At 36.4% G+C, this 24,301-nt stretch overlaps 1 protein-coding gene and 1 long non-coding RNA gene across 2 annotated transcripts; one reads left to right on the top strand and one right to left on the bottom strand.

Moving 5' to 3' along the window:
• Positions 1–18,513: 18,513 nt before the first annotated feature.
• Positions 18,514–21,254, bottom strand: LOC150036638 (uncharacterized). Its single transcript, XR_016528954.1, has 2 exons — positions 21,116–21,254; positions 18,514–20,206 (listed from the first exon to the last, which is right to left on the bottom strand). It is a non-coding gene; the product is annotated as an uncharacterized LOC150036638 (long non-coding RNA).
• Positions 18,807–23,348, top strand: LOC120075191 (Vps51/Vps67 family (components of vesicular transport) protein). Its single transcript, XM_039028392.2, has 6 exons — positions 18,807–19,078; positions 19,195–20,245; positions 21,063–21,572; positions 21,646–21,834; positions 22,723–22,859; positions 22,960–23,348. The coding sequence occupies exons 1-6, from the start codon at positions 18,807–18,809 to the stop codon at positions 23,120–23,122; spliced, it is 2,322 nt and encodes a 773-aa protein (XP_038884320.1). The 3' UTR covers positions 23,123–23,348.
• Positions 23,349–24,301: the final 953 nt, after the last annotated feature.

Raw genomic sequence — 24,301 nt, 5'->3', positions numbered from 1 at the left:
CTAGGGCATACTCTATACCCTAGTATCATTTCCCACTTGCCCTAGACAAGGTACCGCATGTCCCATAGACACAAACTCTCCAGATGACCCTCGAACACTTTAGCCGTGAGAGCATTTGTAAACGAATCAGCAATGTTGTGCTCCGACGCGATCTTTGTGACTATCACATCACCACGATGCATAATATCTTTGATCAAATGATACTTCCGTTTAATATGCTTGCCTCTTTGGTGACTCCGAGGTTTCTTTGAATTTGCACAGCCTTGTTGTTATCACAATAGAGTGTGATCGACAAAGACATATTTGGAACAACTTCTAAATCTGTAAGGAATTGTCTAAGCCAAACAGCCTCTTTAGCAGCTTTATAAGCGACTACATATTCGGCTTCCATAGTGGAGATCGCGATGCATCCTTGCTTTGATGCTTTGCCAAATTACAGCCCCTTCATTCAGAGTGAACCACTGACCCTAATGTCGATTTTCGACAATCTCTATCAGTCTGAAAGTCAGAGTCTGTGTATCCTATAAGGATCAAATCCTTATCTCCATACATGAGCATATAGTCTTTCGTTCTCCGAAGATACTTGCGAATCGTTTTGACCGCCGTCAAGTGATCTAATCCTGGATTGGACTGATATCGACTGACATTCCCTATTGTATACATGAGGCTTCCAACAACCGAAGCATAGGGAATTCGTCTCATTTCCTTAACCGCTTGAGGTGTCTTAGGACATTGCTCCTTAGACAAAAAAATTCCATGCCTGAAGGGTAATAAACCCCTCTTAGAATTTTGCATCGAGTACCTGATTAACATCTTGTCAATGTACGATGCCTAAGACAAGGCCAATCTCTTGTTCTTATGATCCCGAATGATCTGGATCCCTAAAATATATTGTGCCTCTCCCAAACTTTCATTTGGAATTGGGCGGCTAGCCACTTCTTAATGTTAGACATAAAACCTACATCATTCCTAATGAGTAGGATATCATCCACATATAGCACCAGGAAAGCTACTGAGCTGTTGATGATTTTCTTGTAAACACAAGGCTCATCAACATTCTAATCAAAGTCAAATGATTTGATCACAGTATCAAATCTAATGTTCTACGATCTAGATTCTTGTTTCAGCCTATAAATGGACCTATTAAGCTTGCAAACCTTTTGCTCTTGATCTGGATCAATGAACCCCTCTGGTTGAGCCATGTAGATAGTCTCTTCAAGATTACCATTCAGAAAGGTAGTCTTGATGTCCATTTTCCATATCTCATAATCATAAAATGTGGCTACGGGCAGGAGAATCCTTATAGACTTCAGCATGACAACAAGTGAGAAAGTTTCCTCATAGTCCACTTCCTCGACCTGGGTATAACCCTTTGCCACGAGACTAGCCTTAAAGGTCTGCACCTTTCCATCTATACCTTGTTTTCTCTTGTAAATCTACTTACACCCTATAGGTTTTACCCCATCAGGCTGATCCATAAGTTTCCAGACATAATTGAAGTACATAGACTCCATTTCCTGATTCATGGCTTTAATTCACTCATCTTTGCCAACATCCTCCATTGCTTACTTAAAAGACAATGGATCCTCAACTCCATCACTAGACATGATTTTTTGGGCTTCAGTCAGACCCATGTAGTGTTCCAGTGGGTTTGCAACCCTTCCACTACGTCAAGGCAGTCTCAACTCTTGAGATGGTTGACTAGATGAACCGATATCAACAGCTCTTGTTGATCTATCAGTCTATTCAACAAATCTTATTGAACTCTCAGTAGTCTTATTAGAAATCTCATGTAAAACAAGCTTGCTTCATGGCTTATGATCCCTGATGTGGTCTTCTTCCAAGAAGATAGCATTTTTCGACACAAACACCTTATTCTCACTTGGATCATAGAAGTATCCACCCCTCATTTCCTTGGGGTAGCCTAGAAAGAGGCAAACTTTTGAACAAGGTTCCGACTTTTTTGGTTAGCCACTAGCACATGGGTCGAACATCCTTAAATCCTGAAGTGGCGTAAACTACCTTTACGGCCTCTCCATAGCTCAAAAGGTATTTTAGAAACACTTTTTGAGGGAATGTTATTCAAAATATAACATGCAGTCTCCACTACAAATCCCCAAAACGAGTCTGGAAGATGAGCATAACTAATCCTAGACCAAACCATGTCCAGAAGGGTTATGTTTCTCCTTTTTGGTACACCATTCTGCTAAGGTGTACCTGGAGCCGAGAGTTACACCGTGATTCCATGTTTTATCATATAGTTCTAGAATTTGAGGTCCATATACTCTTCACCACGATCAGATCGTAGTGTTTTTATCTTCTTACCTAACAAGTTTTCAACTTCAGGCTTATACTCCTTGAACTTTTCAAGAGCGTCAGACTTATGTTGCATTAGGTATAGACACCCATATCTTGAATAATCATCTATGAAAGAGATGAAATATTCATACCTAGCTCGAGCTTTAACACTCATCGAACCACAGAAGTCTTAATGTATAAGCTCCAAGGTTTCCTTGGCTCTATAATCTTTTTCAGTAAAAGGTCGTTTGGTCATCTTGCCTTTAAGGCATGATTCACATACCAGCTAGGAGTTTTCTTCTAAACCTTTTAAAAGTCCACATTTCACCAACTTTCCAATCCTATTGAGGTTGATGTGACCTAACCTTAGATGCCAAAGATGAGCATTTTCCTTAGGAGAAACCCTTGGTCTTTTTGCAGTTGTCGTTGTTTTGAACATTTCAGTATTAAGCAAGGCTTTTATGACTAATGACCTTAGTGCATAAAAGTTATTTTCCATTGAACCAAAATGAATCTCCATACTATTCTGGAAAATAAACACTTTATTCTCGAAAAAGGAGACGATATATCTTTGTTCAATCAGACAAGAAACCGAGATTAAGTTCCTCTTGATATGAGGAACTACAAAAACATTATCTAGTAACAGATAACATTTCTTGTCCAAAAATAACTTCAGCCTGCCTATGGCAATAGCTGATACAACCTCACTAGTATTAACTCGAAGAGTCAACTCTTCTTCTTCCAATGATTTCCAGGAACTAAATCCTTAGTAGGAAGAACTTACGTGGTTAGTAGCATCTGAATCAAGTATCCAGGCAGAATCATCATTCTCTACCAAACACGTCTCCAAGACAAATAAATCACATTTACTGTCTTTATACTTCTTCCTCTTCTGGAGAGTAGTGGATCAGTATTAAAACCTAAATAAGCTTCAAGTTCTATTTCAGAGGACAATTCTCGTCGATGAACTTCATCTGAATCAGCAACAATTGCTTTCTCTTTTTGTAACGACCCGACCCTCTAGGACTTAAGTTAGACGTTACTAAATACATGCATTCATGGAACTCAAAATGACACTCTGTTATGGCGAAATAAATGCTATTTAAATAAGATAAATTCAAAGACTTTCATTAATTTCAAATATTAAAATAATAGTAGGGTACCCATAAATCATAAAGGATAATAAATAAGTCTGAAAAACGATTCTTAAAAATAATTTTTAAACATCAAAACTAAAAGTTGAGAGAAACATGAAAAGAACTCTAAATCTCATGAGCGGAAGCGTAAAAACTAGTCCCACGAATTCCGCTTGTCCATCGATGGTGCATCTCTAGCCTTACCTGAAACAACAACATGAGAAAGAATGAGTATAAAATACTCAGTAAGTAACCCTACTACTGGGGTCAGGCTGGGCATCTATGTTCTCTAGATACCCACCTCTGGTGAAACATATAACTGCTCTAGTCCTCATGGGACACATATACACATGAAACAAGAAGAAGACTGAGTCTTATCCTACTGTAGTTAAATGTACCCACTACCTCTAGTAAGTCCCGTAGGACCCACAACCTCTGGTGAATCCCGAAGGAAACATAATCTCTTACGTACGCATGGTTATGCATACACCTCTTTCGTATACACATAACCCTAATGTGTACTTCTTTCGTACACATGGTTACGTATACACCTCTTTCATATACACATAACTCACTGAATGTGTACCTCTTTCATATACCTGGTTAAGTATACACCTAACCTACTGAGTATGTACCTCTTTCGTACATCTAGTTATGTATACACCTCTTTCGTATACACATAATCCACTGAATGTGTACCTCTTTCGTACACCTAGTTAAGTATACACCTCTTTCGTATACACCTAACCTACTGAGTATGTACCCCTCTTTCGTACACCTAGTTAAGTATACACCTCTTTCGTATACACCTAACCTACTGAGTATGTACCTCTTTCGTACATATAGTCATGTATACACCTCTTTCATATACACATAACCCACTGAATGTGTACCTCTTTCGTACAACTAGTTAAGCATACACCTCTTTCGTATACACCTAACCTACTGAGTATGTACCTCTTTCGTACATTTAGTTATGTATACACCTCTTTCGTATACACATAATCCACTGAGTATGTACCTCTTCCGTACACCCCAGATCCTTTCTAATGTAGGGATGCGTACCTCTTTTGTACACATGGTTAGGCATACACATCTTTCGTATACACATAACCCACTAAGTATGTACCTCTTTCGTACACCCTAGTACCCTCTAAGTGTGTATCACTTTCATACACACTAGCCCTAGTACATCTCATTCATGTACTAGTGCCCTTGGACGTGCAACACTTTCATGCAATCACATAGCCTGGAAAGGAAAAGAGATTGCATCTAACTTCATATTACATATAATATTCACCTAATCATGAATCCTCTAAAACCTCCTGATCAAGGTCAGGTTAGTTAACCTTAAAATATGTAATTAATCTAGTATTAATTGATCCACTCTAGTACATCACTTTCATGCACTAACTCATGTAACAATCAAACATTTGAAATTTCATAGTACATCATATAACTTACACACTTTCATAATAAATCGCATCAATAAACACATGAACAAAATACTCCAACTTTCACCTAACTTTAAGACATTTCCGTAATATTGTCGCTTAACTCATAATTTAGGGTCATGCCCAATCGTCCTTTTAATATATCTCATAAAATTCTAAATCATGCTCATACACTAACATGCTTCAGACATATTATCACATGCTCATATATCTTTTCTAAACAATCCATTAAATTTCAGAACAATCATAATTATCCTTATAACTAGTCTTAAAATCCTCAAAATAAATCATAAATTTACCGTCTGAAACAAAGGCGGTTCCAGTAGTAAGATTACTTACCTCTAATCGCAAACTCTAGAAACTAGAAGCTCAACCTCTTCCTTGCCCAATGGAACCTTGAATCAAACAAACATGCAAAACAACTTTAATCCTTGTTGGTTGTTGTTCGAAATTTGGAGCCATTAAAAAGTGGGTAACTCAAATCTAAGTCGTAAGCATTGTGGTCGTTAAAGTTGTATGCTACAGCGTCAGAGGACATTGGTTGGAGATCGTAGGCATTGTCGTTGTTCATTTGAAGGATAAAACGAACAGATGGAAGGTGGGGTTTGACTTTTTATAAAAAAAAAAAAAAACAATAATAATAATAATAATAATAAAAATAAAAAAAGAAATAAATATAATTACATTTAATTATTTTCCGTTTTATACTATTAAATTTCATTACATTTAATTCCTTTTCATTTCAAAAGAAAATTAATTCCTGCCATTAATTTTCTAATTGAATAATTTCACGCCAACAATTAAATTCCCGCACTTACACTTGAAGTCCAAAATTCCAAAAATGTCCTCCAACTAACAACAATTACTGAAATTCCAAATAATAAAGTTACTGAAATTATATTATTACTAAAAAATGTGTGGGGTGTTACACTTTTAGTCCCTTGACATTCAAGAAAGACTGAAGGTTATCTTGGAAACTGACACTACTGGTTTCTTTGTCATCCATCCAAGAACTGACGTTCAAATAATTCTTGAAACGAGTCCATGATCTTACGTGCAATGACCATGTTCTCAACCCTTTTGGCTAATGCATTAGGTATGCAAGCCAAAATGTGAAGTCGAGCCATCGAATTAGCCTTCATTCACACCTCATATGCATTAGGAACATTTCGTGGTGCATCAAGGGTCGGGACTTGAGAACACTCCTCAACCATGGCAAACTTGAGGTCATTTATCACGAAATATGTTTTAAGAGGCTCTTTCCAATGTATGTAATTTGTCAAATTAAAAGAGGCAACTAATGGAATGTCATACATGTTGCTGAAAAAACAAACACATTGATCTACATTAGATTTTAGCAAATACTCTTTAAAAACAAAATCCAATTTGGTTTAGCAAAATCTAAATGAACCCCGTGTGACATCTAGTTTTGCAATGACGCTTCAGTAGTTTAAGACAAAAGCCACTGAAGGGTAGTCAATTTATCCCTCCTCTGAATTGAGACATTCTCAACCAGTCATTAATACCAGAATAACTCTTGTTCCTATAACAACTAGCCACCATTGATTTGGTCAAGAAATCACTAACTTGGTTAACAATTTTTCGTAAGTGTGACCCATCATTTTAGATCCTAAAGTTCCGCCCCAAGCAGCCAATCCAAAGGGAAAAAATTCGATTGGGGAAAAACCTAAAACGACCCTATCCATTTATGGAGTTCACCTTGATATTGACTAACTGCACAAACCATCCGAAAGGGGACGCTCCCAGGGTGTGATGCATGTGAATTGTGATGCGATTATGGTGTGAGTTTGCGATGGTATGTGTTATGCGATGAACATGCAAGTTTTCCTAATAAGACCCAAGTATAAGCCTCACTAGGTTTCCTGGTAAGTCCAAGGTCGAACACAGGGACTAAGTAAATATGCGACAGTTACTTTGATTCTCTTGCAGTGGTGAAAACAAATGAGTTGAATGGTGTTTTGATTAAGAATATTTCTTATGCGACGGAGTTTGAACGAAGAGTTGATGAAATCGAGAGTTATAATGAGTATATGATGAAGGGGTTGAGAAGGGGTTTAGCTAACACTTCCTAAGATTATGTACAGATTATGCGATCATGCTACACACAAATAACAACACGTCATCTCTCAATGTAAAATGCCATAATTCCTATTTCTAAGATGCATGCGATGTATACGAAAAATTCGATAGGACACATGTCTAAGCCTCTATTCTTATCTATGCGATGATGAATGATGCACATATAAAACAAGGGGACCACATACTATCATATCCTATTTCTAGGGTGCATGCGATGTGTTAATAGCAACAGAAATTATGTCTAAGTTTCTATTTCTTTCTTATGTGGTTCTAATCTGACTCTCTCAAGCCTAGATTCTAATCTGACTCTTACAAGTCTAGATTCTATCTTTAGACTACTCTCTCAAGTATCTCTAAAGGGTGAATGATGCATATATAAGACAAGATGATTGCATAAAATGTAAATCTTAAATCACGCTAGCTAAGTACTTCTCAACTCATTCAGAAATTTAGCTACTCATGCAAAGTATGGAGAGATTGAACATAGATTGGAATGAGATTTCCATTTTCTATAAATAAAGTATTGAATACAGAATAGCAAATGAAATTTAGAGATAAAAAGCCCAGTAAGCAATGTCTTGATTCCCGTGGCTTTTTACACTGTTCTTTTTCACTCCAACTCTGTCCAGATGTATATTCTTGCTCTCGACTGTGTTAGCCCTCTCTCCTTTGTAACGCTTTCCGGTAGTCTCTCGATCTGTTCGGGAATGATCTTTTGGCTTCCTCGTCTCCTTGCCCGTCTCCATCCTCTAAGTCTAAGTATGAGTATATACGTGAACAGACTAACGGCTCTCTAACTTGTATATCTTTATATATATTAAATTCCCCTTTTACACAGACGCCCTTTGGTATTTATAAAGCTCAAGGTGAAGTAGCCTTCCTTTCTAATGGTTTCAATGATGGGCGGTCATTAAATCCCCTACTCTGATGTGTCGATTAATGGTCACCGAAAGTTGAGTGTACTTGCTACAGTGTGGCTTTAACGGCTTGTCAACTAAATTCGAATTCGACCTTTATCAGCTTTCCATCCCATCGTGATTTATTATGATGTCACCTTGATGTGCAGTCTTTATGCGGCCACCTTTTTTTAGCAACTTCTCATGATCGCATATGATCGCATGCCTTGCGATCACAATCTTCAAGCGCGCTGACGCCTAATTTCTTTGGATCGCAATTTAACTTGCGCCATCGCATTTTTTCTGCACAAAATAAGTAAATTAACTGCTTTTATGTGATAGGCGCATGCGACCGCAATTTCTTCAGTTTAGCGCTTTTGGACATGATATTGCTTATTTTTACCATCACATTCTCTCATTGTTTTACTTATTTGAGCTATAATAACTTGTATTTCTACCCATTATCAAGGTGCCACAAGGTCGTGCAAGAAGATCTCACGGTGCAAACCAATGAAGGAGACCGCAGGACATGTTGACACACATTCTTCACCCACATAATATAAATACTCTCTCCGTCCACCTTGATATTGACTCATGCAAACACCATACGAAGGAGGATGCTCCCAAGGCACCACAAGGCCAAACATGAATCTCACGACGTGAACATTTAGGGAGAAACGTGAATGGAATTGACATATCATATATAGTTTTTCCTCCCACTGAGTATTTTATAACCTATGGTTTAGTTTACTTAGAAAAAACACGGCTAACGATTTTAACTAAGTGAATTTTTAGGTTTGTCCAAAAGTAACTTTTACTTTCAAAAGTTGAACAACTTTTTATCATCATTTATTAAACTCTTTAACGAAGTCTTTGATCAACTATTGCATGCTTATAGCAAATATATCTAATTCACCTTTCCAAGTAGGTTCCTAGGTAGGGGTGTTCCGTTTCCATCAGCTTAAATACCCCAGCTTAGACAGAACCTACCTTAGACAAAAGGTCCTTTATAGATGGATTTAATACAAATTTAATCTTTTATGGAAACCAATTTAATCCTATTAAACTGATTTAAAAGATTAAACTTAGGTTTCTAATCTTATTAGAACCATGAACTTAGGCCTATCTCAATCAAATTTTAAAACCCTTTTAAAACATGAGTTCACCTAAGTCTGCATGCAACTCTTTCTTATTGATTTTAGTTCTAATCTCCATTATAACACTTATAAATGGAAACAACTAAAATCATCTACAATGCGAAGAAACACATACAAGGCATCCATAACTCTTATAAATAAGCCTAAGTGTCATGCTCAATGCATTGTTCATTCATTACTACTTTTATATAACTCTTATATAATAAAGCAATGGACCAAGCATACATTCTCTCATACACCCTTATACTATAACTCTTATAATATAAAGATGATGCATGAATATGCTTAATGCATGCATGAATATAACTCTTATATTATATGATGCATGAGCATGCTTTCTCTTAATTTCATCATGCCATTTACTATATTATAACACTTATAATATATAATATATGATGCTTGAATAAAATGCATCACCTAAGGTGGATTTTAAATCTATATGTCATACATTATGGCATATAAACAAACATACATCTCATGTACATTAAGTAAAAGTTGATGAACCGGGATAATTAGCCTCAAATTCTTAAGAATAAAGCTAACTATTACAAAGAGCAATGAGTCCACCGGTTCAAATAGGCGAACCGGGTCTTGAACCATCCGGGCAAAGATTGCGTCTCCTTGATCGTGTAACAAATCCTTTTGATCATCTAACAACGTTGTATGCGCATAAATGATCGCTTAGCAACGATCGTATACCTTTGACTATGTGATGAAGCATGAAGGTCACACGATCATGCAGCACACATTATGTAACGCATGCCTTAAACGATCAAGTAGATGACAACGATGTAGAGAAGTAAATCGTCTAAACAATCGCTAAGCAAGCGTAAGGTATCATATACCGGGTGATCGTGTAGTTAGTGACTATGCGATGAAGCATGCTGAGCTACATGATCGTTTAGTGCGCGCATCTATTAAAGGACGAACATCAAATACTCTATACGATTGTTTAACTCAAATGTCCACGCGATCGAGCAATCAACGCTACACGATAGAGTAAACTCTTTACTCAATCGTTTAGCATTAGCTATACGATCGTTTAGTAAATACTACACGATCGGGTAGTACTTTTCTACACGATCATTTAGCCAAATCTCAAAATTTGTTTAGCTTGAGCTACACGATGCGATCAACCTTTGGTGTGAAACCCCAAACCTAATCTATGTAACTTGAGTTAAAGCTTGAATAGTTAAGTAACTTAAAAGGAAAGTTAAGAAGAAGAGAACGCCTCAAGAATTTTAAAAGTAAATCTTAAGGACTGAACTTGAAGCTTGGGTTAAGTAAAATGGTAAGTAATAAAATTTGATTGAGTATTGGAGTATGCGGCCAACCACTGAGACTAACCAAAGCCATGAGGAACGCATGAGAAATGGCTAGGTGGACATAGGGGTATGTTGTACGCTTGATGTAGTTGGCCAATTTCGTAGAGGTTATGAGGGGTTCGGTATGGAAGCCAAGGACAACCATGTGTTAAGCTTGTAAGAACGCATGCATGGGGATGGCAAGAAGTGCGTAAGCACGCAGCAAGGAAGACCATCGAGGGATGGGACAGACGCATGTTGGCCGAAGCATTGGCAAAAGGAGCTACCCAAAGGTTGCTTATGCACTGGATGATAAGATGTTGCGTGAGTGAGACCGAGAGGGCTAAACAATGAGTGCAAGGCACTAGGCATTGAGACTAGGCATGCGTGCTGACTAGTATGCGCAAGGCGCTGGGCGTTGAAGCATGTGCACGGACGATCACGTAGTTGCAAGCTACGCTAAACGATAGCACTAGACGATAGCGCTAAATTATAAGCTTGGGTGCTAAATGATAAGTGTAGACGCTAGACAATGCGGTAGGCGTGAGAGTTGGATGATAGACGCAAACCTAGGCGATGGCGTTACACGATAAGCGGACGCACTAGACAATGGGCATGAGGCATTAGACGATAGTGTCAGCGCTATACAATGAGCGACAACGAGATCATTAACAGCGAGAGATACGTGATGAGTGACAACGAGATTGTTAAAAGCGAGAGATGACTAGACGATGGAGCCATGCAATGGGGCATAGGCACTATGTGATGGGTGTAGGCGCTAGACGATTTGCAACAGTAAGAGGGCTGGATGATGAGCGATGGTGCAAGAGCTAGACGATGAACTAGATGATGAGCCAAGCCATGGTGGACGCATGGTGAAGTGTTCATGCATTGATGGGTCGGCGGTACATAAGGCTTGCAAGGTCAGATTGCGTTGGTCTTGAGCGAGAGACTAAGGGTGTTGGCAAGCAAAAAGGGCATACGAGAGTTAGCCATGAAGTATGTATTAGCAAAAGGCTAGGCAATGTTAAGATAAAACATGAGGCGTTGAGTTGAGACCTAGCTTGACCCGAGGGTTGGTATGCGTTGGTGATATGCTATGTGCCAAGGACATCTGTGGGCATGTGGGTGCATAGGACGAGGCTGGAGCAAGCGACGTGCGTTGGAAAATTATGATGGTCATAGGCCTAGTTGAGCGCATATGCCAAGGGTAAGCCATGCGAGAGAAGAAAGGTATGCAGCCAATAAAAGACTTGTAATGCCTTGAGGGTTAGTATGGAATAAGTGATACATTGATAAGAGAGTTATAGGCTGATAAATGGCTAAAGTCGTGGTGCCAAGCAAGCATGCGACCAAGTTAAGGGGTGTATGCGTTGATGAAGTAGAACTTAGAGGACAAGTCGAAAGTACCAGCTTGTCCGGACATGTGGTGAACTAGGGAAGTCGGAGATCTCATACAATTGAGGTGGACAACCGATGAGGCATGCAAGGAGGGACTTGTACGTTGGCTAAGGGAAGGGAAGACACTTCAGTGTTGTTGTGGCAAGGAGTTGCATTGGCAATAGGAAGAGAGGACAACTAGTCATGCAGCCAAGCAGAAGGTGTCGAGCTAGGGGAGACTTTGGATGCCTATAAATAAGAGGCTTCGGACGAAGAACTCTCACAACTCACTTGGGCCAGTTGAGTGAAATCAGAGTGAAAATACTCAGAGAGGAGTGTGGTGAAGGTTATCGGGTTGCCACTGCGTTTGGGGTGCTGAAGAAGAGGGAACTTGTGTTAAAGATAAAGTGGTCCAGCTAAAAGCATAGGTTGTCGCTCAGCAGCCTTGTCACGCGTTCCCACCAACCAAGCACGCGTGCTCTGCTAGACACATCATCGGACGAACGCACGCCGCATCACCCACGCGATTAGTCAGACGCATGCCCAGGCGCCCACTGCTACATGTGCAAGAGCGACTGCCCAGTGTGTCCCTCTGCCCACCTTCGTGCACAAATGCATCCACCTGCTACCCAGCGCCTCCCAATTTTCCAAAATAACCTCTAAGAAACTATTTTGGAATAGCTCAACCTATTTTTGGGTTATTTTAAGTGGGAAGAGTCCAAGGAATGGGGCAAAGAGCTGCCTACAAGAATTCATAAAGAACAGGATAGGAGGAACTGTGAGTGGTTATTCTACTGTTTGTATGATTGATTTCTATATATATATGTGTGATTATATATATATATATAGGTTATATTTTAAATATTGGCATGATCGGGAAATGTGTTTTGTTTGGATTTGATTGTTGTTGTGTTGTTGTCATAATGCATGTGTAATTGCATTTGGTAACGGGATTTGTACCTGGGGTATTGTTAGCATGCTTTGTGGATGCTTGGTTGGGATTGTCAGGGTATCTGGCTGGGATTGTCAAAGTACCAACATGTCTAACAGGAACGACATGTGCACATTCGACGGGTTATAGGGTGCTGAGATTGATTTCACAACAGTCATTGCAGGTTATTCGCAGAGAATACTCGGGATTGGGATTACATGGTCATGCCAGGAATATCCAACTGACAGGCTGGGAAGGTTACATTTTATATTATGTGATTCATGTTTGTTTCTGGAATTGTATTTCCCAAAAAAGAATTTCTAAAGTCAAGGTTTGATTCCTTATAAAGGCACCACTCACTGGGCTTATAGCTCACGTTTTCCATGTTTTATTTTCTTTTCCCTCCCCAGGTTGCGGAAGCGGATCATTTGGGAAAGCCTCCAGAGGTCTGAATTAATTTCATCTCACAGGGGGGGATTCGAATCATGTTAGTTGGAAGTCATTAGGATAGTTAGGTTAAAGCACGTAAAACAGTATGTTTAATTATTTACAATCATTGATGAGTTATAATCACCTAGCTTTTAAACTGATAAGGTCGGGCAGTTGATATCACAAAAGGGTGGTGTTGGTTGTCATCACATCCTCTTCCAGTCTGGGTGATAAGGCTCGGGAGGGGGTGTGACATTTGGTCTTCTTCCTCGATAAGAATAGCATCTCCATGCTTCGAAACTTCATCACGAACGACTAAAAAAACTTCAAACACTTTGAATACAGACTCGATTACTTGTTAATTATGCCCAAAAATGCAGGGGCCCTTACAAATTGACACTTTGTAAACTTAAAGAAAGCTTTAAACAGAGGCAATCATCCCGTACATATCCATCAACACATCCACAAATACATTTAACTCTTAAATGCACTGTATAAAACTTAAAACTCACCATGACTGTAAAAGAAGTTCAATACAACAATGGAATTTGGAATATCAGAACAACCTGGCTCTGATACCAATTGAAGAAAATCTAAAACAGAGATCTCCATGAGCAGTAGAAGTGGATCGTTCCAAATTCCATTTAGAATGAACACAACAAATTAAAATCCTAAACGGAAACGAACAAGTTATGCATGAACAAAAATTATGGCATGCTACAAGATATACAAGGGATAGAGTATGCATACCTTTGAAGAACTATTCTTCAAGTATTCCTCGATCAGTCTCCAATGCATTAAAAAACAACACTCGAATGCAATGAACAACACACGACCTCCACGAACGTCTGAATGCTCCTCGAACCCGATCGAGTCCAACTCGATCCACGAACAGAGTTAGAACACCACCACAAGTGTTACCTTGGTATTCTTAGTGCGAGAATCCAGAAGTTATGAGCTCTGTATGATCTTGGATTGCAAAAGATAGGAGGTATACGATCGAGTAAGTGGAAGATATGAACACTGTCTTTCGTATAGACGATGTACTCGATCGTTTAGATAATGGAAGCCTATCATATAGATTTTGCTACTTGATCGTGTAGCAAAGATAAACGAGTAACTGTCGTATAGTCAACTCTTAATGATCGTGTAAGCTCTCAACGACTATCACTTAGTAAAAACTATTTTTACTTGATAGCCTTTTCCCGTGAGAATTTCCTGAATGAATTAACCTCTAATTTTGGAAAAAAAAAATTCTTTTTATCTCACAATTACCATAAAAATTCCAATAACCTCCCATTCAAATCAGTTATTAGTGAAAAAGAATTAATTATCATATAATTAATATATTATAAATAAATATGATAATCAACTTGTCATATTATATTTATAACTTATAATTTTAATATTTCATCATATGAAACATATAAACCATAGTTCTTTTTCTATTTTATGGTACTTAATATAAATCATATTTATATTAATTCCTCCAATTAATATATCTAATACATCATATCAATTATATCACATATAATTGAATTTCCTCTTGTTAATTTGAACACTTCAAACTAATCCAAAATCTGATTCTCAACTTAAACCCATTGAGCTACCAAGGGGACCTCATGGACCTGTAGCTTGAAGCTCCAATAGTGTATGAATAACTGGCTAAACTCTTTAGTCACGAGATCCACCATCTGTTAACTGTCGAGCACTCCATTAATGACCGATAGTTGCACTCTTCTCACTCAGATATATTTTTGTGTTCATATAATCAATCAAAGTGCGATAACCCTTCACAAATCACTCGTAAGTACACTTGGGCCAATTTAACATTTTGCCTCGGTAGTTACATCTAACTCCTTAAGTACCACTGATTTCTCTAATGAACAATTAATCATAGTCCTACTATGACCGAGTCCTCTCTTTCAAAGAGAGGGTATGGCTACTATGTTTAAGACCCAGAATCAGCCCTTAAAGGAGCAATTTATCTACTTACCCCTGCTTCGGGGAAGGAGTGAATTTCGTCTTGTGTAACTGAGTTCGCAACTCCCCAATCAGATGAATCCCAAAAAGGTAGGCTTGTTGAGTTGGCAATCTGGCCACTCTTACCATACTAATCAAAGGACCACCCTTATAGATAAGAGTTCCCAAAACACTTGGGATTAAGATTATGTCACCTATGGTCATTTTAGTGAAATATAAATCTCAATTATCAACGGCGTTATATAAAGAGACTAATCATCTCATGGTCCGGTCTTATACAAACTCTTTGTATAGGACACTCCCGCTCACGTGTCTTCACATGAATGGTTAGGATCAGACCATTTGTAGTACTTTACAACACTTGTAAATATCTACAAAGCAGGTCGTATCCATAGTGTCACAAGGATAAGGTATCCCTCCTTTATCCTTATACTACAGACTATTTAGGTTATTACTTAAGGCATGATCCACATCTATGTCTCACATACATGCTTAAGTTACATGAAATAACCACGGATCTTAGTTTATTGGATATGAGTAAATGCAAATAAAATAGCACTTATTTTATTAATAAAAATGTATACAAACTGTTTACAAACTACGAGACCACTGAGAGAATTAGGACACCAATCCCAACATGTTGCACATCTAATTTTCTCTAAACTCTTATTTATTATTCTTTTTTCTGTTAAAGTTATTTTCATCATGAATATATGTGGCTAATTTTCTAGTGTGAGGCCAAACTAGAATCTCTATGTTGTAGGAATTTACTAGTGTTAATCAATTGTTTCTTTGTAGCATTAACATTTCATCATCAAAAGATAATTGTAATCTCTTTTTACACAATATTGAAAGAAACTTTATGAACAATTTTTGAATTCTTGATTCGTATTGTGTCCCAGAGGAATCGACCTTGGAATACTCCAAGTACTACTTGTTGTTACATTGATTTATATTTGAGCTAATGTAATAGATGATAGGACTTGTGCAATTTAACCTTTACAAATCATCAACTAACCCTATAGCACAAGATTTATTTTACAGAGAAAAGAACTGTTAGGATCACATAATTGAAAAATAGTTTTCTAAAACACAACCCAGATTTCTCGCAAAACACATAGTTGCTGAACTCAATGAATCTGAAAACATAAAACAGAATTTGGCTCTACAAAACATACCCTAAATAATTCATCATTTCTATATTCAAACTACATTTTTTTTCCTTTTCTTTTCTTTTTAAATTGTTATATCATCATATCTTTAGAAAACTATATCTCTTGGTTCCTTTTCATGGTAATTCAAAGAGAACAATAGAGACATATATACAAGTCATCGAGGTCCATTTTCAAATATTAAAGTTAATTTTGATTTATGAAGAAGTACTTCTCGAAGAGAGTGAAGAGATATTGTCCGAATGAGTTTCCCTTGAGGTTTGAGGTTTGGTCCTGATTTCGCACTTGTTATGCTCAAAAAAATAAAGATGTATTATTTGTTCATATTATTTTCATTTGAATTCTTTTCATGGAAAGTAGAGTATCGACTTTCAATAACTGAAAAAGAAATATTTATATGTTTTTTATGTCACCCATTTGTTATCTTAAAAGAGGAAAGGTTAGAAAAACAAAAATCCTATAATAAAGCTTGTATTATTTAGTTATGTGATTCTTATATGTTATTTATGTGTCTTTCATCTTATTCTTATTGATATATTTTTTTTAAATTAAAAATTCATCGCGATCTAATTCGTGATCAAATTATTCCTAAAGTTTTTTGTCTTTATATATATCCACTACTTCACAACTTGAATCTTTGCCAAGTAACATATTGTATTTTCTCTTCGGGACGCTTGATTTAAGTTGTAAGCACTTTGTTTTCTTAATTTCCTTCATTAGGATTATCATAATCTAATATTTAGATATTTAAATGAAAACATTATAAGAAAACCGGTGATAGTAATAACTTCAACCAACACTTAAAAATTATTAGCAATTCTACTGCATATTGTATTATTTTGGGTTTGAATTCAATTTATACAACTAATCCTTTAAAAAAAATTAAAAACGACATGAATTAATACTTTATTTCATAAATATAATTTATAAAAAAGTGATAAGTTAGAATATGAAATATTTAGGCTATATTTGATAATCATTTAGTTTTTTGTCTTTATTTTTAAAAAATAAGTTTATAGACATTACTTCCTCCTTCAAATTTCTTCATTTGTTATCTACTTCTTATCAATTGTTCAAAAAACCAAACCAAATTTTGAAAGTTTAAAAAAGTAGCTTTTAAAATGTTTTTTTTTGGAATTTGACTAAGAATTCGATTATTTTACTTTAAAAAAAATGTAAATCATTGTAAAAAATGAGATAAAAATATGCTTAATTCTCGAAAAACAAAAAATGAATTTGTTACCAAACAAGGCCTTGTTAATTTATTTTTATAAAATTCAATTATAAAAATATATACAACCTTACCTTTAATTATAAGTAAATATATTTACTTTTTAGATGAAAAAAATCACATGCAACACACGTATATGAATCTAGCTTCTTCTTCTTCTTCTTTTTTCAAATGGTTATTCAAAAGTTTCTTGAAAAGATGATTCTTCAAATGAAAGCGTATGACAAAGTAAAAAACGCAATAATTATTCAAATTTAAAATAAAGATGTGGAACACTTATATGAGTTTATAGTGTAATTTGATAAGATTAAAAGTCATGTAAAAATTTGTTACACCTTGTTGACTTCAAAGATAAAATTTGATTTTCTTTCTTTAAAAATAATAAAATAAATAAAACATAAATGGTCTTCATCAGGGTATGTTCAAAATTTAAAATGATCATTAAAAAAAGGTTTTTAAATGATTTTTAACTATCTCATCTCTTAATAAAATAATTATATTAAAATAATGTTTGTGTTACGTGTAATAGAGAAAGACTTTGAAAGAAAATTTTGAAAAATAGAAGAATAAGGGAAATTATTTATACAAAATAGCAAAATTTAATCATTTTAAAGTTCTATTATTTTCTATCACTAATGGATACTAATAAATTTCTGTCAGCCTCTATTAATAATAAATTTCTATCAATTTCTATCACTGATAAATGTTGATAGAAGTCCATCAACATTTTTTTTTTTTACTAATTTTATAAATAATTTGACATTTTTTTTTATCTGTAAAAATTTCCTTTCGTTAAATCTCAATAAAAATTTTTAAATGAAAAGGAAACTAAAAACCAATATTTTGGTTTTTGAATTGGCTAATATTTCAAACATAATTTTTAAAGCAATACAGACAATTGTTGCAAAATCAAGTTTCTGATTAAAAAACATAAGTTAGAATTTGTGACGTATATATGTATTATGTATGTTTTTTTTTTTTTTTTGAGAAAAATTGTATGTATGTATTTATATTTATATTATTATTATATTTCTATGGCATGTATGCATTAAAATCACTATGTATATAGTTTTTTTTTTTTAATTTACTTTAATTTAGTGTTTATAAACTAATTTTGAAAATATAAAAGTAATAAGCCATAAGAAACTCAACAACCCCATAACCAATTCAGGCAATCCATCTCTCTTCTCTGAATTCAAACAAAGCTTCCATCTCATTTGGATCTTGTTCCTGTTCCTGTTCCTGTACCTCCATCAATGGCATCAACCCACTTACAATCATAACATCATTCTTCTTTTCCCTCCTAGTTTGATTCCCCCATTAACACAAAAAACCATGGATTCTTCAGCCTATGCCTCGTTTACGAGAGGATCATTCTCATCAAGCATTGGAGACTCTTCAGAACTGGAAGCAAATCTCCCACTCAAAGACAGATTAAAGGGCTTCAAATCCTCTAAGTATGACATTAATTCCTATGTCACCACCAAATGTCAAACCATGACCGAGAAGGAAATCAAGCATTTATGTGCTTACCTTATTGAGCTCAAGAAGGCCTCCGCAGAAGAAATGCGAAAAAGTGTTTATGCCAATTATGGAGCTTTCATTCGGTGACCGTTTCCAATCCCTTTTTCCCTTGTCATTTTGTTTCTTAATTAATTCTACTCTGGTTTTCTTTATGCTTTCTCAACTTCTCTGTTCTTCGTTTTATTACCTGAATCCACAGTACATCTCGAGAGATTTCGGATCTTGAAGGCGAACTTCTTTTACTAAGAAATCATTTATCCACTCAAGCAGCTCTCATTCATGGTTTAGCAGAAGGAGCCAGCATTGAATCTCTTTCGGGAGATATTGAAGATTCAACTCTAGACCATTCTTCCAATGAGACCAAAGAACTCCCCAATACAGATGAATGGTTGGTGGAGTTTTTGGACAACCTTGAAGTTCTCTTGGTTGAGAAACGAATGGATGAAGCGCTCGCTGCTTTAGACGAGGGCGAACAGATCGCGGAAGACTCGAATCGTCGGAGGGCGTTAAGCGCGCCTGCACTCTCCACATTACAGGCTGCCATTCGAAACCAAAGACAAAAACTCGCATGTCTTCTCGAGCAAACAATATCTCAACCTTCCACACGCGGCGTGGAGCTTCGGTCTGCTGCTCAAGCTCTGAAAAAGCTTGGAGACGGATCCCGTGCACATATGTTGCTGCTGAATTCCCACCAGCAGAAGGTGCAGCGAAGCCTGCAGAGTTTTCGGTCGTCGAGTAACCCAGGAGGTGGGATATACACAGCGGCGATATCGCAGTTTGTGTTCTCGACGATTGCTCAAGCAGTGAGTGATTCATTGGCTGTGTTCGGGGAAGAACCAGCGTATGCGTCGGAGTTGGTGACCTGGTCTGTGAGACAAACAAATGGCTTTGCTGTGTTTTTGAAAAGGTATGTGATAGGTTCATCTGCTGCTGTGGGGAGTTTGAGGATTGCAGCTGAGTGTGTACAGATATGTATGGGGCATTGTTCTCTTTTAGAAGCTCGTGGGTTGGCACTTACGCCAGTGTTATTCAGACATTTTAGGCCTTTTATTGAGAATGCTATAACAGCTAATTTAAGGAGAATCGAACAGAGCAGTGCTGCCTTAGCTGCAGCAGATGATTGGTTGCTTGCTTATTCCCCTGTTGCTTCTCGACTTTTTCCAAGGTCATCTTCGACTTCTTCGCTTCCTACTATTGTCTCGCAGCCAAAGCTTTCAAGAAGTGCACATAGATTCAACACAATGGTTCAGGTAATTATGATTCTGTCTTCATGCAACTTTCAGATTCATATCATACAAACTCTTATGTGACATAAGGAGTATTTGGCCCATCAACTTCATAACTCAGTGTTAAATAATTTAACTCCATCAATTTTAACAACGTTTATTATTGGAGTTTGCACATTTATCGAAAAACTCTACCTTCCTTTCTTTTCTCTTTTACATAGAAACTCCAACTAAACAACTCATAGACACAATGAACCCAATTTTAAAAGGAAAGTACTTAAAGTGCATCTTAGTAACACCTATTTTTGTGCATTCCACCAAATTCTTCTATTATAATTTTCACATGACAAATTCTTCCCTTTTTTCTTATGTGTGTGGATGATAGTAGGGTGCAAAAAAGTAGGTACATCTTGAGATGCACTCAAGTGTTGATCATTTTAAAATTTCGTGTGATTTTTATTATTTATACACATCTAAGCTTTTTTATGTGTGTAATGATAGTGTCGCTCATTTTAAAATTCCAAGTTTATCATAATGCCTAATTAGTAATAAAACAGTTTTAAAGTCAAGTTTAGAAACTGCAATTCGGTATGTTTTTGCATAGAAAACACTCTTATTTTTACAAACAAATTTAGGTAACACCGAATGAAATTGTGTTACGTGGTACAATTTTTTTAACAAAATAATTTTCTTAAAAAAATTATGAGTAACAAAAGAAAAATATAGGCTACACTTAATCATTCCCTTTTTTTTTTTATTGTGGATGTATTTGCGTATGAGACTCTACAAGTTTTTCTGTGATTGATATGATATGAGATTGAAGAATGCTATATGAATACAGGAATTTGTAGAGGATATGGGATCACTTGAAAGCCTCCAATTAGATGCACTCACCTTGGAAGGAGTTCTTCAAGTATTCAACTCATACATCAATTTACTCATAACAGCTCTCCCAAGTTCAGTAGAAAACGAGATGAATCTGGAAGGATCAGCGACGAAGATCGTACGTTTGGCCGAGACCGAAGCGCAACAAATAGCGCTACTGGCAAATGCCTCATTGCTGGCCGATGAGTTGATTCCTCGAGCAGCGATGAAGCTTTTTCCACAGAACAGAACCGAAACGCCAAGAAAAGCGGCGGAGAGGCAGAGCCGACTGCCGGAGCAGAGAGAGTGGAAGAGGAGATTGCAGCGATCAGTGGATCGGCTGAGAGACAGCTTCTGCCGGCAGCATGCTCTGGAATTGATATTCACTGAAGAAGGCGATACGCGGCTGAATGCACAAATGTACTTGTCCTTGGATGGGAATGGAAATCCGGAAGAGCCGGAGTGGTTTCCATCACAGATATTTCAGGTGATTTCCTTGATTTTGATTGAAGAAACAAGAAAGATTAGATGAACTGTGATGGTTTTTGGTCGTTTTTCAGGTGCTTTTCGCGAAATTGACACGGATTGCAAGTATGGCAACGGAGATGTTCGTGGGACGGGAGAGATTTGCAACTGTTCTTCTGATGAGACTCACTGAAACAGTGATATTGTGGCTTTCTGAAGATCAAGCCTTCTGGGAAGAGATTGAAGAAGGACCTCGCCCTTTGGGCCCCTTCGGCCTTCAGCAAGTAAGTTCGATCCTATTTATGTTCAATATAGACTTTTTGTGACCAATTGCTGCTAACTCTGATCCATTGAGAATGTTTGGATTGCTAAGTTGAGCTATTAAATATGAAATTAGTATATTGAAGTTAGGAATCTGTGTTTAAGATGTAGAGTTGTGAAGATTGAATTTCTCAATAAATGTATAAATTGGTGGAGTTGTGTTATTTAATACCAACTTATGAACATAAGTCGGTATAAGTCGGTAGACCAAATACCCACTTAGTGAATTTTAGTAGACAACCACCACACCCACATCCAATAATGAAGAAATTCTTGTAGACAACTCACCTGCTTAGTGAATTTCCACCGAGTGAAGTTGTACTCTTAATCGGATCTTTTTATCCTCTTCTCTTTCTATATTAGCCTTATAATGATCTTTCTTGTGCCAGCAATAACATTGATCTCCTTATTCCCTTTATTCTCTCTTTTTCTATTTTGCTTTTCGATTGCTTCTTAGGTTTTATTTTATCTCTACCCTTATTAACAACTAATCCTAACCCAACAAAAGATTCTTGAACACTATTCTCTCTTCAAACTTTTTCAATAATAACAATACAAATCTTAAAACAAGTTCTAAAGTCTTATCACCTAACAATTAGGCCTTCATCGTTCACCAACTTTCAGAAGTAAAGACGTTAGTAATTTAATAGCATTCACCTCATCAGTAAAATTGAGTAGGTAACTAAGACTAATTGATTGATTAAAGTAGTAATCTCATTAATATAGAAAGTTATGGAAGCCATTTGCATATTGAAAAACTTTCTATCGAAATATACGTTATTGTAAAATTAACCCGGAAACAAAATGCAGTTTTTTTTTACATGGTATTATTACTTTTGATGTGGTTGTAGTTCTACTTAGATATGGAGTTCGTGATACTTTTCTCATCACAAGGCCGATATCTATCTCGGAATTTGCATCAAGTCATCAAGAACATCATAGCAAGAGCCATCGACTCCTTGGCTTCTACGGGTACAGATCCTTACAGGTACATCACATCTTTTTTCTCCTTAAATTACATCTCAATGTATATAAATATACCATAATTTTCTGAGAAACTTTTCTTCTTTTCCTTTGTGGATACGTAGTGCTTTGCCGGAGGACGATTGGTTCGCTGAAGTAGCTCAAATTGCGATAAAAATGCTGACCGGAAAAGCCAACTTCAGTAATGTGGATCGGGAAGCCACCAGCCCCACGGCTTCGGTTTCTGCAAAATCCATATCTTCTGTTCATTCTCATGGAAGTAACTAGCTAGGAGCAAGGGTTTCTACTTCATTATTGTTTTAGTTCGTGCTAACCCTTTTTATTATATTCACATATTATCAAGTTTTGTTTACTATAATATACACAGAAAAAGATGGATATTATTGAAGAGGATTGTCATGTGGATGGAATATACACGTAAGTTGGTATTTAGGTCCATGTTTACCTATCTATAATGAAAATTGGTACAATCAAATTAGACTTTTATTATTAACGTATGCTATCAATAATATTAGAAGAATTTGAATGAATTTTGAAGTTTTTGCCTCAAGCTCAATTGGAAATAAATACAAGAAAAAGTTTCAATATAACAACTACAGACAAGTTCAAAATGTCTGTGATAGATATAGTTAAAGGAAAAAATAACGTTAATTGTGTCCATAGCTAATTTGTAGCCATCAACATACCTAGAAGTTCTACAAAATACCCCATTAAAATGCCACTAAATTTTCTGAAATTATCATGTTTATTACTCCAGTCTGTTGAAACTTTGAGAGTAAATAAACTTTGCTTGATTTATTCCTTCAGATAAAAAGCATATATATAGCCTCAAGAGAATGTAGCTGTCAAGCAAAATAAAATAACAATATAACAGTGTATGAACTAATGACTAACTGACTTAGTTATATTAGATTTAACTCTAATACTCCCCCTCAAGATGAACTTACAATATTAATGACACCCATCTTGACTAATAAAGGGAAAAAAAAAAAAAAACAAAACAGACAGAGACAACGCATTGGTGAACAGATCTACCAGCTGCATATGCGTTCGAACAGGAAGAAGTTTTGCTTCACCATGAGCCATCCGATCTCTTATAGAATGATAGTCCAACTCTATGTGTTTAGTCATTTCATGAAAAATGGATTAGAAGCTATATGAACAGCAGTAGTGTTATCACAAAAAACCACAGTAAGGGAGCTAACATCGATGTGTAAATCATGCATCAACTGCATAATCCATACAAGCTCACTAGTCGTTGTTGCTAAAGCTCAATATTCAGCTTCAGCAAACGATCAAGATGCGGTTGTTTGTTTCTTTGCCTTCTAAGAAATGAGAGATTCATCCATAAAGATACAAAAACTAGTTGTGGATTTTCTAGAATCCAAGCAAGAAGCCCAATCCGCATCGAAAAAAGCACGAAGCTGAAAAGATGAATAAGCTTGT

This window comes from Benincasa hispida, chromosome 4 (assembly GCF_027475165.1).
Source record: "Benincasa hispida cultivar pf3 chromosome 4, pf3_genome.v1.1, whole genome shotgun sequence".
Classification (NCBI taxonomy): Eukaryota; Viridiplantae; Streptophyta; class Magnoliopsida; order Cucurbitales; family Cucurbitaceae; genus Benincasa; species Benincasa hispida.
This window is presented reverse-complemented; position numbering and strand designations above follow the sequence as displayed.